The sequence below is a fragment of the Vanellus vanellus genome, assembly GCF_965231255.1.
Source record: "Vanellus vanellus genome assembly, chromosome: 6".
NCBI classification, from domain to species: domain Eukaryota; kingdom Metazoa; phylum Chordata; class Aves; order Charadriiformes; family Charadriidae; genus Vanellus; species Vanellus vanellus.
The window spans coordinates 47,321,128-47,339,691 of record NC_138911.1 but is presented as its reverse complement, the minus strand read 5'-3'; the positions used below and the strand labels follow the sequence as shown (position 1 = coordinate 47,339,691).

Here is an 18,564-nt window from a genome sequence, read left to right as displayed (position 1 = left end):
CACCGCCCGCCGCCCCCTGCCCAAAATGGCGGCGGCGGCCCTGACCCGGGAGGGTGGGGAGGATGCTTTCCGCCGGCTTTTTCGCTTCTACCGGCAACGTGACGCGGCGGACTTGCGGGGCGTGGTGGATTTCTCCGTACCGGGGGCCCAGGTAACGCCGGGCTCCTCCTGCCCTCGCTCCGTGGCGACGAGCTGCGCGGCGCGGTGCGGCGCGCTGCGCTCTGAGATCGTGCCGCCCTGTGAGGGGTGTCGCGGTGTTCCGGCGCGGTGCTGTGGCGGTGCTGCTGCAGCCTGTTCTCTCCACCTGCTGCTTCCCTTCGTGCTGAACACCGCGTCTCTAAAACCGTCCCGTTACGGGCTGGAAGACGCCGCCCTCCAGCGCTGAGCCTCTGGCGGGTCACTATAGCTTTAAAAACGAGCTGCCTGGCTGGAGACGAGCGGCTGAGGGAAGGCGAGTGGCTCTGAGGGCCCTGGGCCCCTCTGCCCGGAGGACCCTGTGGCATGCTCGCCGGAGGCCCCCCTGGGCCGGCAGCAATTATGGGACCTTATCCCAGGGCACAAGGTGCCCTCCGGGCCGTCCCAGGCCAGCGCGCCGCCTATTCACAGATTTACCACTTTCACTTATGTTTGTTTCTTTCCTTCATGTTTAATTAGCTCTCTACGCTGCGGTAAGTGGTATCCAAAGCCTGTAATAGAACCACACGTTACTTAGGGGAAGTAAAGGAACACGTGGATGGGAAAAAGCAAGTTTCACTATTGGAGCTGAGACTTGTTTCCTGGGCCTGCTGTTTCTTGTCTCAGCCCTGAAATACCTGGGGCAGCTGGAGAGGGACCAGCTTCCCCCCCCCCTGTGCAGTGCGTGCCCAGGGTTCTTGCGATCTTCCCTGTGGTAAAGTTTCTTCTCCTCTCTTACTCCCACGTAATAAACATACGCCTCGCCATCATGGCAAGTCTAGCCATTGTAGTGGATTAGGGGCGTGCAGTCAGGAGCACATCTGAAAGTCGTAGCTGTCATGGTTAGTAGTTAACCATGTCTTGAGTGATGAGGAAGTGATCCTTTAAACTCATCTTCTGATAACGGATGTCTGCTGAAGTCTTGTTAACCAGAGATTTTCTCTGTATGAGTCTGTAGGAAAAAAGGGAGTAGGGAATATAGCTAAAATGAAACTTGGCCTAATTTATCATAGTTCGAGTGCTTAGCCTTTTCTTTTTACTGTTCTATTAGAATATATATTTTTCTATCTTTTCAGACTATAATTTTGATATTGTTAATGGGACACAAAACCTGACCTGTATGAAATCGTTCAAGGTGTTAGTATTGAACAAGGGAGTTGTTAACATTTCAGCCTTTCTTGAGATTGCGGCAATCCTTTATCAAATAAAGGATTCCAGTATTACAGCCCTTCTGGGAAATTTAAAGTACTTGAAAGCATCACAAGCATCTGTCCCATCTCCATATCATTCTTTTTGTGCCTGCTACCTTCAAAGATCAGTTGATAGCTTACTACTGAAAGCATCCTTTATTCGTCTTTCCCTCAGGTTAAAAACATCTGGCTTTTCTGTTTGAGAAGAGCTACAGGCCAGGCAGATTGTTCCTTTTCTCTCAGAAAACTGCTTCAAGTGATTGAGCTCTTCAGTGAAGCATGACATGCCCCAGCTGCCCTGCTATGAGGATTCTTTAACTGATTCAGCACATGTAATTCTTCAGCATAGAAACAGCTCCTGTTCTCCAGAAGCCCTGACAGCAGCTGGTGCGTAAGCAGTTTAAGAAGGCAGAGAGATGGCAGAGTCTTAGTCAAAGGAAGAGCCTTCTTGGGGATGTTCTGCAGACAGGACTCTGAACTAAGCTCTTCTAGGCTGGCAGTTGCAAAGCTACTTTTGCCAGAGAGCTGAAGAATTGGTAAAACTGAGCACATTGCCAGAAGCTGCTGCCCAGCACTAGTTCAGAGTTTTCTTACAAATTCTATGTACATAATTTAGACCTGTTGGTCAGAAGACGTTAACCAGAGCTGTCAGCCTACAGAGAGGCTGGTCTACACATTCACCACTGCACGGTCTGCATACAAAGGCCTTAATTTCATATACACTTTAAATTGTCATAAACAAAGTCTTGCCTGTCTCTGCTTGCTTATTCCCACTGTGCCTGGCCAGCTCTTTCCTTCTACGAGCCTGTAGTTTTGCACAGCCATGTGGAGAGCTGGACTGGGGAACTAAGCGAGAACAAAACAAACCTGCCTCTACCCCACCCTCCCTAAGACAGTTCCAAGTCCGAAGAGAAGAAGGGAGTGTGAACACAGTGGATGAGTTTGTGTTTTTTTCAGCAAGTGTTGGCTTATTGCAGCTTAAAGACATGTTATTGTGACCCAAGAGACTACGTCAAGAAAATGTATCTTGCTAAGACTTGAGCTGTTGATGCTGCTGTTGAAAATAGAAGTGGCAATGTGGTATTCAGAATTTACAGGTTTTCTACAGTCCTTCACATCAGACAACTTTGTCCACTTCATCACTGTACTACTTCTCCTTCTGTAAATTACAGATGATAATAGTCGTCTACCCTGTAGGATCATGAGCAACTTGTATTTGGAACATTCTTTGAAGGTATAAAGTGTTATGGGTTCTAAGTACTGCTCTCTAATGGAGATTGATAATTATCAGAATGGTTTGTAACGATGAGGCTGTACTGTGGAAATCATGGAGTTTCAGCGTTGGAAGGGACCTCTAGAGATCATCTAGTCCAACTCCCCTGCTAAAGCAGGATTGCCTAGAGCACATTACTCAGGACTGCATCCAGGCGGGTCATGAAAATCTCCAGAGAAGGGGACTCCACAACCTCCCTGGGCAGCCTGTGCCAGTGCTCTGTCACCCTCACCGTAAAGAAGTGTTTCCGTGTATTTGAATGGAACTTCCTGTGTTCTAACTTGTGCCCATTGCCCCTCGTCCTGTCACTGGGAACCATTGACAAGAGCCTGGCTCCATCCTCCTTCAACCCACCCTTTAGATACTTGTACGCCGTAATAAGGTCTCCCCTCAGCCTTCTCTTCTCCAGGCTAAAGAGTCCCAGCTCTCTCAGCCTTTCCTCGTCAGGGAGATGCTCCAATCCCTTAATCATCTTAGTTGCCCTTCGCTGGACTTGCTCCAGCAGTTCCCTGTCCCTCTTGAACTGGGGAGCCCAAAACTGGACACAGTATTCCAGTTGTGGCCTCACCAGTGCAGGGTAGAGGGGAGAATGACCTCCTTTGACCTACTGGCCACACTCTTCCCTATGCAGCCCAGGATTCCATTGGCCTTTTTGGCAACAAGGGAACATTGCTGGCTCATGGATAATTTACTGTCTACTAGGACCCCCAGATCCTTCTCCTCAGAACTACTTCCCAGCAGGTCCACCCCTAACCTATACTGGTGCTATAAAAAATAATGGACAAATAGTCCTGATTTTTTTTTTTTTATATTGGCATAAATTGTTTGGGGTTTGGTTTGTTTTTTTTTTTTTTTTGTGAACAGAGGACATCTCTCCTGATCCCTAAGTATTGTAAAAACTGTAGGTACCTTTTGATTCTTGTGTTGAGTACATGCTAGCTCTGTTAGCAGTGTCCCTTGTTCTGGTCGCAGTTTCACAGACAACTCTGTGGTACAGTTGGCATTTTCACAAGACTTGCCTTGGAATACGGTATCACTCTTTATAGGTGCTATTTTTGGATGAGTCTTGTATTTCTTCCTTTCTTTTTTCTTTCTTTTTTTTTTTTTTAACCAGATCTGTTTTATTTTGCCAGGTGTTCAGATCACAGCTCAGTATTTCTTCAGTCAGTGATCAAGATGCCTACAGAGCAGGATTACAGCCAGTTAGCCAGTGGAAAGCCTATGGCCTCAATGGATATCCGGGTAGGTACTTCTGACTTCAAGAAAAATTAAACACAACCTCGTTGCTTTGGATTCAGTCATCTTCCATCTTATCCTCCTTGTCCTGCCTGAAAAAGCTATTTTGGTTTGCCTAAGTGTAACTTAATGTTATTTTAAATACAGGAGAACAAATGAGTCAGCTAAAGGGTGGGATATGAAGGTGAGAGCAGAAGGGCTTGTTGTTTCACAGTCTCTGATCACACCATACCTTGTGAGAATGGATTCCTTTTGCCTTTGATAGACATTTTATATTTCTGTAGCATCTACTTTTCCTCAACATAGATCATGAAAATTAGATAAGTGACTGAAATAGGTAATTTCAAGGCATCTACTTGCTGATGTAGAACACTAAGTACAATAAGTAAATAAGAACCTCTTGTCCTATTCAAGGTACAGAGTAATATCATTAGGTTGTTTCAAAAACTGAAATGGATCTTAGGTTTGCAGGTCACCTAGTAGAATCACACAAAGGTGTTAGGTTGGAAGTGACCACCAGAGGTCTAGTTCAACTCCCCACTTAAAGCAGCATCAAGCTAAAAGTTAGATCAGGTCACTCGGAGCTTTGTATGGGTGAGTTTTGGAAATCTCCAAGGATAGAGATTACACACCCTCTCTAGGCACCTCTCCCAGTGTTTGGGCACTCTAGTGATTTTTTTTCACCTTGTATCCAATCAAAATTTACCTTGCTGTAATTTGTGACTGTTGCCTCTCTTAATCTTGCTGTGCACCTCTGAGAAGAATTTGGCTCCACCTTCTCTATAGTGCCCCTTTTGCTAGCTTATACTAATACAGGCCAATGTACAATCAGCCTTTGTTGCTGCAAGAGTGCACTACTGATATATACTCAATTTGTCCTTCAGGACCCCCTGGTCCGTTGATATAGAGCTGCTCCCTGGTCCTCAGGCTGTAATGTTGCGTGGGGTTATTCTGCCCCAGGTGCAGGGTTATCACTGCTGAACTTCCAGACGTCCTTGTTGGCTCATTCCTTTAGTTTACTGCTGCACTGAAAGGGACTTCACAGCCTGCAGCATATCCCCTTCTGCCCTGGTTTAGTGTTATCTGTAAGTGTGATGAGAATAAACATCCCATTGTCCAGGTTGTTGATGTAGTTCTCAGTCTGAAGAACACAGCTCATAACAGCTACTGGTTAGACTTTGAACCATCAAATCACTATTCTTTAAGCCTGATGGCCCAGCCAGCTTTTGCTCAGTCTTTTAATTTACGCCTAAAATCCATGGGTCCCCAGTTTGGATCCAATGACACTGCAGGAGACCGACTGGAAAACTTTGCTAAAGCCAAGATAAATGGCATCCCCTGCTCTTCCCTTGTCTGGGTATCTCACTGTAGCAGGCAGTAAGGCTGGTTAGACAAAATTTGCCTTCAGTAAACCCATGCTGGCTGTTCCCAACCACCTTATGTCTGGAAACGGTTGTCATGAAAGTTTGCTCCATAATCTTACCAGGGGTTTTGGTAAGGCTGATGAGTTTGTAGTTCCCCAGATCCTTCTTATTTCCTGGATTTTTGTTTGTTTGATTTTGGTTCTTCTCATATTTCTTTTGGTTCATTGTGACTGCAGTTGGTGTCTTTGTGGGTTGCTATGAAGCCAGTCTGCGATTTCTGAAACTGAGGCAGCCACACTAGCTGGTTAATATACAGGGACTTTAATAACTTCAGGAGAAAGGTTTCCACCTCTTCTTGCCTCTATAAAATTTTCGTTTCTGTCATATTATAGCTGCCCTTGCTTGGTCTCACTTGTCATTTTATGTCATTTTATGTCTGTCTAAATGTCTTTCCTACCAATTACATGGAGAGCGAACCATAAGTGTTCTACTTAACTGCGTTTTTCTTCTGCTTTGACCAAGAAAAGCTTTCACTAAAATGAAAGTATCTGTATCTACTGAATGAAATCTGTATCTACGATACAGATCCCCAAAGAATTCGTCTTTTGCCCGTTTCACTCAGACCAACTCTTTCAAGGCCACGAGGTTCAATTGTGTTGCCTTCAAAGCTTGTCTGAGCTGGTTCTTTAGTCAGCTCAGAACAATTGCTACAGAAATATATTTCTTACTCTTCTCCCTCCTGCATGTGATAATTCACTGATTTCTAGCACTATTGGCCTTACCAGGAACTATTAGTCTTGAACATTAGTGTAGAATTTTATAGTAAAACTCTGCAACTGTTAGAAATCCAGGGTTTTCTGCCTTTCTTGGCATCAGAAGCATAGCAGTAACCCACTCGTTAGTGTTCTTGGTTTTGTAAATCTAGACTAATCTGGTTTCTTAGGTGTAAGCAATGAAAGGTTTGGAGAGACATGAGCATGTTCTAAGCTTCTGATAAGAGTCATAACATTTGGATTATTGTTCTCAGCTCTGTGTGTAACTAGCTCTCCAGGCTTCAATTCCTTCATTAATACCTGGAGATAATACATACATAGTAGAGCGTAATTTCATGAATGTAGTTAAGTGCTTTGAGAACCCCACATCAAAAGCTGTAGATGGGAAGGGCAATACTATTATTATGTTCTATGCAGAGACCAACAGAAAGTAAATCTAATGCTTGTGGCAAAGAAACTTTTTGTAACCAGACCTATCTGAAGGCTGCCATAGTCTGAAGGTGCACAGAATGGATTGAAATGAATGACAGTATGTTATTAATACACTGAAGGTTCTTTTTCTAACCAGTTAATTTAATCTTGTGAGGTCTTGAGAGATATGCCGGCAGGAAGCTTTTTCTGTGCTTTTATTACCACTTTCATAAGGCCACAAGGCAAGTTTGTATCTTACTGTGACTCCTAGCCTTGCTTCTTCCTTTTTCATCTATTTTTGTCTCTGTTTAACTTGATATGACTGAGAAGTTCAAAAAGACACAGTTCAAAAACCTTGAAGCCTCCTTTTCCTTTGTTCCTTATATACCCTTATCTCTCTTTGTATGTGAATTTTGTATTGGTGAGTCTTACTGAATTGACTGTCTTTGAGAGAGTGCCTTGATTCTCAGCGTAGGTACAATACAGATTAATAGCATCTTCCCATCAGACACTCCTTCATCAATACCATCAATCGTGGCCTTGAAGGAAACACCCCTGGGGGGCTGGGGAGAAAATTCCAGTGAAGAATCCTGTTAGTACTCCTGGTGATGGCAGATGTTATGTCAAGGACTCTTGTCTGTTAAGATACAGACCAAATCAATCCATTACATCTCTGCTAACCCTCTTATTTGGGCTGCTGCTTGAACTCTGCCTGAGGTGCCTGGCTAAATGAATGTGCAGGCTGGCTATGTGTTTATTTTGTTTTGTTAGTTAACAACAACTGCAAAGTATTTGCAGTCAGCAGCAAGCAGTTTGGGATACAATTTGACTTTCATCCCCTTTGATGAGTATTACCATACCAAAATACAAAGATGGATACAACCAGACTTGCCTGGAAATAAGCATGAAGCAAAGGAGAGGACAGTTTGTCAACTCACAGACTGCTCTCTGCAGTTCGTGACACTGAAGTAGCAGTAAGAAGACAGTATGAGTTCAGAGGCAGCGACAAGGTTAATTTGAAGTCTAGTAAAACTAGGCCAGAATTACTTTAACTTCACAGAATTCAAGAGAAAAATCTTGTTGAATCATTTCAAAATCAAATTTACTTCAAAGCAATTGGCTTTCCAAGTTCCTACTCCTTTATCTACCTGCAATCAATATATGCCTTACACAGATATGTCCTTTATTGTCATTTTTTACTTGGGCCAGCGTTGGCTGCCCTCCCCGCCTTCTGCCTTATGGCCACCGTTTGTTTGTACTGAAAAAAACAATAGGTTTTAGCTATTCAGACCTGTTAATAGATTTAATCAGCTTACATGCAAAGTCAGTGGTTGTATGTCTAAGGTGTTTTTTCAATACCTCTGACCCCTGTCCGTTGCTCTAGTTATAGAAAAAAACAGCTAAACGCCTAATCATACTTTCTCCCCATGCCCTCCTTTATTCTCTGTTGACAGGTTTTATTTTCATACCGAACCCTTTCCTTCCGGGCTGCCAGCGTCACTGGGTGAAACAGTGTCTCAAGTTATACCCCCAGAAACCCAATGTCTGCAACCTGGACCTGCACATGGCTCCTGAGAAGACCATTGACCTGTGGGGACAGAGCAAGGAGCAGCTGAGGTGAGTCCACAATAACCTTTGGTGGTCAAAACTAACAGAGCCAGAAGGTCTCGGCTCTGAGAAGGTCTAAGAAAAATGAGTCGGGAAGGGAAACTGAAAAAGATTGCATACATGCTGGCAGTATACAGATGGCGTCAGACGTGCCAAGTTAAAGATGGATTTTTTCTGGCTTGATGTGCATCTGCGTTAATTCTCTGCTTTCACGCTCACAATGGGATTTTCTAGTAGCAAATTATTCCAAAGCCATCAGTCAAATGTAAAATAGTGACCCTGGCTGATATCATGGTGCTTGGAAGCTTGTGAAGCTTAGCTACAAGTGGAACCATGAGGTCCCTCTAGGCCTCAGTTTTCCTGAGGCAAAAAGGATCCTTTCCAAACACTCCACTCATGCTAGCTCTTCTTCCCAGTCGGCTGTTGGCCCTAGTATACTGTAATCAAAAGGCTGTTATCTGCACTTTTTTGAACTTCTCAGTCAGCTAGTTTCTGTGGTTTTATTTTCCAAAGTATTTCTTTGGTTTTGGGTTGGGTTTGGTTTTTGTTTTTGTTTTTGTTTTTTTTCATTCAATCTGAGATAGTGATTAAACGTACCATTTTCATGGCAATCCTGTTTACTCTGAAAGATTCCTCCAGGTTCAGAGTTCTGTGGCTGATGCAGCTGCCTTTCCTCTACCTGATTCGGAAGTTAGTGGAGAATTTGTTCAAGTTTTAAAGTCAAATAGGAAGTTTCAAAGACTTTTTTTTTTTAAGTCACCTGTAAAAAATACATACAAGATAGATGCTGTTTACGTTACACAACCTTTTAGTTATTCGGGCATTTATCATTATGTTGTTGATTTCAGTGCTCATTTTTCATAACAACTGTTTCATGTGATGGAATGACTAGTGTTCCCTAGAAGTCTTATCTTCCACCTCAGTCTCGTAGTAAAATTGACACGCTGAGATTTTTCTTCAAAAATACTCTTAACATCTACAAAAGCAAGATTTGGACTTTGAAATATTTGCACCTAGGAGAAGAGTTATGCCCCCACTTGTATTTTCCAGGCTCAGTCAGAATTAGTTACAGAAATTCAGACGCCTTTTTTGTGTTCCATAAAGTATGAAAAAATGTTGTTTGAAAGTATTGTGCACTGTGCCCTACAACTGAAAAAAGTGGGGTACTTGTTCCAGCTTGGCAGGCCTTTCCCAGCAGCACCTCCTGCACGCACAGAGAATGATCAGAACAGAGGTTAATTTGCAGCTGAATCCAGTTCAGTTGAAAATAGTGTTTGGAAGAGTGATGGCTGGCAGAAACACTGGCAGTTTTATTAAGCACTTGCCTGAGTCTTCAAGTGAGCAAACTGCTGTATTTGTGCTTTTACCTAGGGGACAGCGGATCAAACTAGCCAACTTGTCTAGTATCTGGAGTGAGAGCCTTTCAGGGAGGGGAGAAACAGTGGTTAACTAAAAAGTGGTCTACTTCCAAGATTGGACACAACTTTAATGCTTTTTAAAGCCATCAGGAAGATGTATAAATGTGCTTGGGTCATGGCTTATCTGCTCTTTTCAGGATGCAGGAATCACAAGGTAGGGAAAGTCCATACAGTTCCTAGAAATGTATGCTATGTTTGGGTATTTTCTTTAGTGCTGGAGACAATTAAAAGCATTAACAGGGGGTAGAGCATCCCTACAAGGGATATGTATATCCTTGTGTATAAGGAAAAGGCTGGGGGGATTTTATAGATTCAATCATTTACCAGTGAATAAAGAAAAAAAGGAGCTTCAGACAAAAGCCCCCCTGCTGTTCAGTCTTGTTCTCTTTTTAACATAGTTATACCAGAATTTCTCTGCTTTCTTGTAGGAGCATCTTCTGCTACAGCTCTAGGAACTCAGTTTCCAGACACATAACACTCAGACTTTCCTCTCCTTAGCAATTACATGCAATACGAAGTGCTAGAAATAAGGACCTAGCAAGCATATTAGGGTTCCTGCTGTTGTGCAAACACTCTAACACTGTAGTGAAAGGAGGGGGACAATTTCCAAAAGCATGTGCTAAAAATGTTTAATTATGAACATTAAGTATGTCGATTGAACGATGTAGAGGAATGAGTTTGGGGCTCTTCCTTTTCTAAATGCTGTGTTACCTGCTTGTAGGCTCCCTAAATTATACCAAGCAGCATGTATTTGACAATTACTGTGTTGCTGCATTATGGTAATTGCAGTTGCTATTTCCCTGTGACAAAGATGAAAACTGGAAAGATTACTTTCTTTCAACAATCAGTGAGCTATGAAAAATTACTAAAGGTAAAGAAACTGGCCTTTTACTCCTGTTCCTGGTTTAGCTTAGGATCTATCAGTATGGTATAGGTGAACGGCAGAAACAAGCTGCATATCCAGGTAGAAATGCACATTAAATGCAGATGCTTGACTGAGACTTGATCATGGCAGCACAAATATGAATCCTGTTTTGTAAAAGGCAGCATGTCTTACTGAACCAATGAGACTATAAATGAAAGCCAGCCATCTGGTGCTACTGTTTATCATGATGTTCCAAGTACTTTTCCCTTTTCTTTCTTTCTGTCTTTCTTTACCATAACACATGATTTAGCTTGAGAAAATAAGCTGGAATTGCAGGAATAAGTGGACTAGAAGACAGATGTATACCTTCCTTTTTGTATTTGTCACTAGCATGTTTCTATCTGATTCACTATAGTAATACTCTTTGTGACTTTTTAAGGACTGTTCTGTAGGCCTGCATAGCAGTTTGGATAGGAGACATCTGCGATCTAGACTTCTTGGCATTTCAAGAAGTGTATGGTCTTAGCTAGAGCAGTCTTGCTTCTTACTGAACATTGAGTCAGTCTGTCCTAAGGACTTCTTGTAAAAGTACCAAGTAGTACAACTAACGGTCCTTTGCAGTATTATGCAGCTTGATATGTTTCACTGTCGGGCAAAGCATTTTCCGTCCTTGTCATTTTCCATTAAGTGCCTAGAATACTTTTTCCTTGTGTTTGCAGCTTTTAGATCTTCACAGATTCTGTGTTTTCACTTTCAGGTGCTCAAATAGTACATGCTTAATTCTGACTTCTAAATCTGCACCCGTTCACTGTGTTGTCTCCATCTGATAACCCATTATGTACTGTGTTGAAGCTTTCAAACTGACAGCAGTTGGCAGTAAGCGCTATAGCTTGCACAAATTGCATGAACTGAATTTTCAAGGTCTTTGGAGGAAAAAAATAATGGCACTGAAAAGTTTAGCATTCAATAGGCTGTCATATGGATGAGTTAATCTCATTTCTGCATGCTGCACTACCAGAAACCATCAGAAATTAACACATATCCTATTTCTTTCCATTTTGTCTTTGCAGAAGGAAAGGTTCCAGTAAACGGGAGCCCAGAAGCTTGTTGGAGAAGCTGCGCTGGGTGACCCTTGGTTACCATTATAATTGGGATACTAAGGTACTGAAATTAAATTCTTCTCCATTTGTCCTAGCTGTAAGCACTCAGAATGGCAGACAGAGGAGGGTATCATGGAATGAAATGCTTGTGATCCAACAAAACAGTCTTGAGGAAAGACTCTAACAAACCATGCTTGTAAGAACACAGACTCTAACTAACCATGCTTGTAAGAACACTTTAATCTGTATTAGTTTACTGTGAAGGATTTAACAGCAATTCCATTGGTGCGTTCTTTTCTTTAAAAGGTAACGTGGTAGCATATACTCAGCTCTAACCCTGTGACTATTTCAGGGTCAGTGAGCATTTTTACCCTACCAAAAGGGATGATCACAAAAGCATTGTTAACTACCTACAGTGAGAATGACCTTGGTGCTTGAAGACAGCTACTTCTGAGACACTACTACTCTGTTGAGGGGTGCATGAGAGCCTGAAGAGACTGCTGCTGATGTGACTTTGACCTTAAGAGTCTGAACCAGTATAGTACAGTCCCACCAACTAACAGCTCTTTTGGGGCTCCTGACCAAAATAAACTTTTTCATAAGACTGAGTCAGGTGGAGGCTGAGAAAGGATGGCAGAGTGAATATGCAGTCTTGTCAGTATATTGTAGATACTTAACCAAATCTGCTTGCAGCCTTATATTTACCAGGTCAGCCTATTATTGGGTGGCCTTAATAAAAACTTGGTTATTCCTTTCCAGTCCTTTAAGAGTCACTCATGGGAGAGAGGAAAAAGTAGGTTTGCAATTGATTCCTGTTTGTCTTATTCTTCAAAGAAGGAACAAAGATGCTTGTTTTAGAGTTCTGTTGATGAGATACAGAACTGTCTTTCCCTTGGCAGCTTTAGGTAGTGACCAAGTAGATCCTCAGGATGTTGGTAATAACCTTAGGTGCTAATCTTACTGACTTCAGGTTTGCCATCCAGATACAATGATTAACTCCACGATTAATTAATGTCTAGCAGTCTTAGCATAGGCCCAGAATTAAATGATAAGATGTAAACTTGCTGTGGTTCTGTCTATGTTGTAGTCATTTTCCAGGCAAACACGATGTCCTCCATGACTTATCAGCCAAACTCTGAGTTCTCATTCAATGTTTGTTTCCAGTTGTATTTGCTTCTCTGATGTTCTGGGTATGGTTTTTTGTTTTTTGTTTTTTTTTTCACTCTCCTTCCTCCAGAAGTACTCAGCAAATCACCACACTCCTTTCCCCTCAGACCTTGCATTCCTGTCGGAACAAGTGGCTGCAGCCTGTGGGTTCCGAGGTTTCCAAGCACAAGCAGGGATCTTGAACTACTATCATTTTGACTCTTCATTGGGAATTCATGTGGATGAGTCTGAACTAGACCATTCTCGGCCCCTTTTATCATTCAGGTGAGTCAAGGAAAGCACTTGAGTCTTGTGGAAGGATTGGTGGCTTTTTTTCTGTGGTTGCATATGGTTATAGGAAGTCGGTGTGATGTAGTTTGCTAATTAGGTATATAATCTTCACTCTCTGAAGACTTGAATAGTAGGAAGCTGTGACTCAAGGGCATGGGTTTTTCTTTGAAGACTGTTTGAATAGCATGGATGTGGTGCCTGGAGTGGAAGAGCACCTTGCACAGAGCACAGTTCTGCTCTCAAGCAGCAGAGTGGGAATTGGGTACTAGCAGGCAAGGGTGAAATACCTCAGCAGACCTCGCAGGGTGACTGCTCACAGTATGCTTACCTTGAACCAGGCCTCTTAGTCTGTTTTCCATGTTCTCATTGTAAAGTTGTTATAGACTTCCATCTGGTTTTCTTGTTTGGGATTTTTTTTTTTTTAATAAAGAGATTTAGCTGCTAATATTTTCTTACTGTACATATAATTGTTCTCTACCTGAATTTTTTTTCTCTTCTCTCTCCATCCTCATACCATCTCTAGTTTTGGGCAATCCTCAATATTTTTGCTTGGGGGCCTGAAGCGGGAGGAGGCCCCAACAGCAATGTTCATGCACAGTGGAGATATCATGGTGATGTCTGGCTTCAGCCGTCTGCTGTACCATGCTGTTCCCCGGGTGCTCCCCAACCCTGAAGGGAGAGCTTTGCCTTCGTGCCTGGACCAAGCACTTTCTTCAGACCTTCCTGTTGGCTCAGTCATTGAGCACAGCTCTGATGAGGATTGGCAGGTCTGTGCCAAGTACTTGCAGTCTTCCCGCATTAATATGACTATTCGGCAGGTGTTGGCTGAGGGTCAAAAATTTCCAGAGGAATTGGGGATGAGCGGAAAGGGGCAAGCACCTTCTGAAGACAGTCACCATCAGGAGAACAGCAGAGCCAAGAGACATAAACCAAATACAGACAGCTGAGACCAGGAGATCATGCTGACATGGACTTGACAGGCAACCTCCGTATGGAATTGGGAACTAATGTAATCATACTAGAAGTCACTTGTTTGTGTTGGGACTAATAAATTTCCACAGAATAAATGTAGTCTTTCTTCCTGTAAGAAATAAATTGAGGGAGGAAAAAAAATTAAAAGAAAAAGAAGGATAAGTTTGGGACTGGGACTCAGGAGATGAACTCCATTGCCCTTTTGTCGCAGATGTTTACTGGACTTGGTTCCCTTTAAAATACCTGTATGTCAGAGAATTTTAAGATTGGTTTAGTACTGCTCATAAAGTATTTTGAAATCATTGGGCACAAAGTGCTAGCAAAAAATACATAATTGCTGTGTGTTAAAGAATCCTATTGGGCTTGCAAAGCTCAGCTGAAGCGCAGTAACAAGTATGAGAATAGGCTGCTATGGGGTTGAGACTACCTGCAGCATTTCCAAGAGAATTACCTCTACAGCAGAAATTGGTTCAGTGATCAGAAACTAGCAGCTGCTTCAAGCAAAACCTGCTGTAAGCTTGCTGTAGTCCTGCACTGTCCTTTTGCCTGCTTGCACTCCCTCAGCTGCAGCGGAAACTGCTCTTGAGTGGAATTGGACTTTTTTTTGCATACCTCAGATTTTAGAGAGAACAGTTGGGGGCAATATCTACTGAGAATATCTAGTAGCTCCCAGCTGGGTCTCCTCCCAACAGTGTATGTGACTGAGCCCTACGTCCCCATTCTTTCAAAACTGCCCCCTCTTAAGTGCCTGCAGGTTATGGTCCTCCAGTCCCAAGCTAGCATCTTTAAGGAACAGAATGACTTGCAAGTAGAAGCAATGAAGTTTTAAATTAAGTACCTAAAAAATTAATCAGTGACTATCTCTGTCACCCAAAGATAAATATATTGAAACAAAGAAAAGCACTAGCTTTTGTGCCAGTTCTCTTTAACACTCAGACCTTCCAATCTGCTTTTTAATGCAATTTTAATTGTTGAAGTGGAATGCACTATCCCTGGGGTATTTTGTTGCACTTTCCCAATGAATAAGCTTACCCAGTTTTTAAATTAAAGATCTCTATCAGTTTTGAGCTGGCTTTTTTCTTCTTTTCTTTTCCTCTCTCTTAGTTATTTCAGTGTATTGTTAATGCTGCTGCATCCCTTGAGTTGTTCCCTCCAGGCTTCTTTTGGATCTACTACCTCTGCCATCTGCCAGCTCCGGTGGAGGAGCCCTGTGTATGTCTGCAGGGCTGCTTTGCTTATGGGCAGTTCAGGGTTTCTTGGGCAGTTTCAGAGAGGTGTTGCCCACAGTATCAAAGTCCAATTTATTATGTATGTGGCAGCTTTTCCTCATGGGGAAGGTGTGTCTGGTCTGCTTATTTCATAGCAGGTGAATGTGTGTATGTGTGCAATTAATTCCTTATATAATTCCAATACTGCAAAGAGCTCCAGTAATTTAATGTCTAAAATAATCAGATGTGGGTTTTAATATCTTATTCTATGCCAGAAATGTGTCCTTTCTGTATCCTAGGCCTGGTGTATTTACAGCTGAGCCCTAGGAGAAGGAATACTATTGCGCAGAGAGGTTACAACATGGCCAGAAAGGAAGGTTGACTGAGTAAGGCTCAGAGAACAGCAAAGCTCCCTTAGTGCACCGGAAGGGGAGAGGAGTATTTGTTTTCCTGGCAGTGAGAAGGCAGACTGGCTGTTCCTCGCTCTTGAGAGGGAGGCAAAAATCTGCCAACTCACCCGGCACCAAAGATGAGAGATGGAGTCATGGAACTAGATGGTCACAAACTACAGCTGGCTTCTTCATGTTGCAGGCTGAGGTTTAAGTCCATGGTTCTCATTTCTTAGGTCTTCAGTCCCCTACAAATATATAACAAATGACAAGCAATCATTATTCCAGGAGTCAATTATTCCTGTGTTTCAAGGATAAGAAACCATACTGTTTATCCTCTGCAGGTTGAAAGCGTAGTAAATGCTGCAAACTACTGATAGCAATTGGTCATGGGAAGTATCCCGTCCATTGAAGCCTTATGTTTAGATGTGACTGAGTTGAGAATTTGCTGAGTTACTGACTTGCAGTCAAGCTTGTTACCTAATGCCAGTGTGAGTGAGAGACAGCCCTCATCCAATTCTGTATCAGACACCCAGAAAATGAAAAGTCCATGACCCAGAAATGGGCATATGTGAAATGACCCAGAAAAAATAAAAAAAGTCATCCATGTACAAAGAGAAACAACTATAAGAAGGGAGAATTTCCGGAACTGCTGGCCTAGCAGGAGCATTGGTTCTGTGACCACAGAAGAGTGGAGTACAAATGAGCAAATGACAGGACTTGTGTGAGCTCTGAAAACTGTGCTTCCAGAATGTGATTTCAAAGAGACAGCACCAGCCCTGGGAAGAAGGCAGGGAATAGGGCTGCATCCAGTGATACACTCTGCTAATTTTCCTTCTAGGACAGAAGGATTGGGAACCATTGACCTACTCTACACAGCTCTCAGGCTGTGCCATTGCACCGCACTTGTTTAGGTTTGTGGTGACACAACAGAATTTTTCATAGCATTGATCAAATTTTTTTTATCTATAGGTACGACAAATATTTGCTTGTGTTCATATAGGTGCACGCTGAGATAATCTCTGTAGCTTTTAATTCCTCTAAAGGAGAAGTACTGCCCAAGGGCCACAAGCACAAAATTGCATCAATGGCATAGGCAGCAGTGTTCTAGGATGTCCTGCTGTGCACAGCTGAGGGGAAGGAAAGAAGAGGTCATCTGGACCAATTCTGCAAGAAAATTAATGTAATGAGCTGATTACAGGAAGATAATCATGTGTTTAACTCAAGGCCACCTGGAAATGAAGCATGTTGTTTACCACATGTACCCTCTTCATTATGTGATCTATATATAAAGCTAACTGCCCAACAGAGTTTAAACAATTCCTATTTTTTTTATAATCAAGAATAAAGGGAAAATAAAATCTCCAGTTAAATTAGAATCAAAGCAGAGTGGGATGAATACTGGAAGCAGAAGAGGAAACCGCATGTACAAACTTATAATTTTAAGTCCTCTTGAGAGTACTGTGCTAGAGAAGTTCAGTGTTACAAACTGGACTGCTGGCAGGTGCCCAAAACAGATTTACTGCATGCCCTCTGCGTGCCAACCAGGCGGTAACTTACAGGCAAAGCAGTCCCTAGAGCTGTGCCTGCTGCTGGAATGATGCTGATCTTAGGTGTTTTTCTTTTCTTTGAGAGCTTGTTGACATTTTTTTCTTCACTGTTCCACATCAAATATTTCCACAGGGAGTGGTAAGGTGCACCTAAGCTCCTCTATTTATGCTACATGCTCTGCTGAGCTAGTCGGTAGGGAGAAGCTGGTAGGTAGGGAATACCCAGATAGCAGCACAGTATCTCACTGCTATGGCAGGTCCTGGTTGAAGCCAGCTCACATCTTGTGAAGTGCAGACGAGCTAGGATCTGTCTTCATCTATTCATGCAAGTCATTCTCATTCTCTGCATCACACCTGAAGCGGGATGAATTTAACACAGAAGACACTTGTTGGTGACAAGACTTGTCTTCCACTTAATTGGGATGCAAAATTAATTGAGCTATAATCCAGTGTGCTCTAAGCATACTTTCGTTCCGATTAAATCATAAAACTTGCCTGGGTCTGAACACATTACCTCAACAAGTTAACAGAAGTACATGGACTGCAGAAATTAATGATCCAGAAAAATAAGTTGCTGGAGGCCTCAAAAGACCCATATATTAAAAGCCTTTTTTTGGATAATCTCTATGCAAGAAGAGACTTTAAGAGAAAACCAGTGACAGTCATCCACAGGCTGCTGGTACCTCTGTAAATCCTAATAACAAAAACTGGCTGAAAACAATCTGTAGCATAACGCTATAGGTCTGGTACAAGAGGCACAAGATGCAGCTGACACAAGTTTAGCACAGTGCAAAATAAATTCAGCTATTTATATTTAGCAAATAATAATCACAAATGCCTTAATAAAACCATTTTTCTATACAAAGAATTGAACGCTGATTAGGAATATGTTTACATATGCTCTGGTAAAGTTGAGGTGAGATAAAAGTTGCCATTGTGCAAGTTACAACTTAGCTCATACAAACTGTTTCCTCGCATCATCTTCTGATAGCTGTAGTCAAATGACTACAGAAATGGTGGTTGAAGGGATCTCTGGAAGTGTCTAGTCCAACATCCCCCTAGGAATAATGCTGCTGCCAATGGGCTGCCCAAGTGAGACAGAAACCTTCCACGACGGAGACTCCATGATTTGCTTTCGGTAACCTGTGCCAGTGCTGCCCTACTCACCTTATGAAGAAATTTTGCTATGTGTCCTGCCTGAGTTTGCCAAAATACAACTTGTAACCATTCTCTCTGCCTTTTTCTTACCATCTTGTTACTACAAAGAGTTTGGTTCCACTGCCTTTGTAACTCTCCTCCAAATAATTGAAGTCTACAGTTAGACCCACCCCCCCAGCCTCCTCTGTGCCACACGAAAGGACCCCAGGACCCACAACATACCCCCTTAGATCACATGCCCTGGGGTCCTGACTTTTCTCACTAGTCCTCTTCAGCACCTTTTCCTATTTCAGGTAGTATACCGCTCTCTCTGCTAGTGCTGGTTTCTGTTACAAACAGGATGCCAACCACAAATGGACAACTGCATCCTAGTTCCTAAACCTGCTAGATTCACCAAATCCACTTAAATCCACCGGATCTTAGGCTGTGGGGTTTTTT

General features: G+C 42.6%; 1 protein-coding gene across 1 annotated transcript; it reads left to right on the top strand.

Annotated features, from left to right (window-relative positions):
* Positions 1 to 3: 3 nt before the first annotated feature.
* On the top strand, positions 4 to 14,874 carry ALKBH1 (alkB homolog 1, histone H2A dioxygenase). The gene is made up of 6 exons (XM_082484800.1): positions 4 to 151; positions 3,771 to 3,879; positions 7,876 to 8,038; positions 11,383 to 11,473; positions 12,650 to 12,843; positions 13,373 to 14,874. The coding sequence occupies exons 1-6, from the start codon at positions 26 to 28 to the stop codon at positions 13,794 to 13,796; spliced, it is 1,107 nt and encodes a 368-aa protein (XP_082340926.1). The 5' UTR covers positions 4 to 25; the 3' UTR covers positions 13,797 to 14,874.
* The last annotated feature ends 3,690 nt before the right edge of the window (positions 14,875 to 18,564 follow it).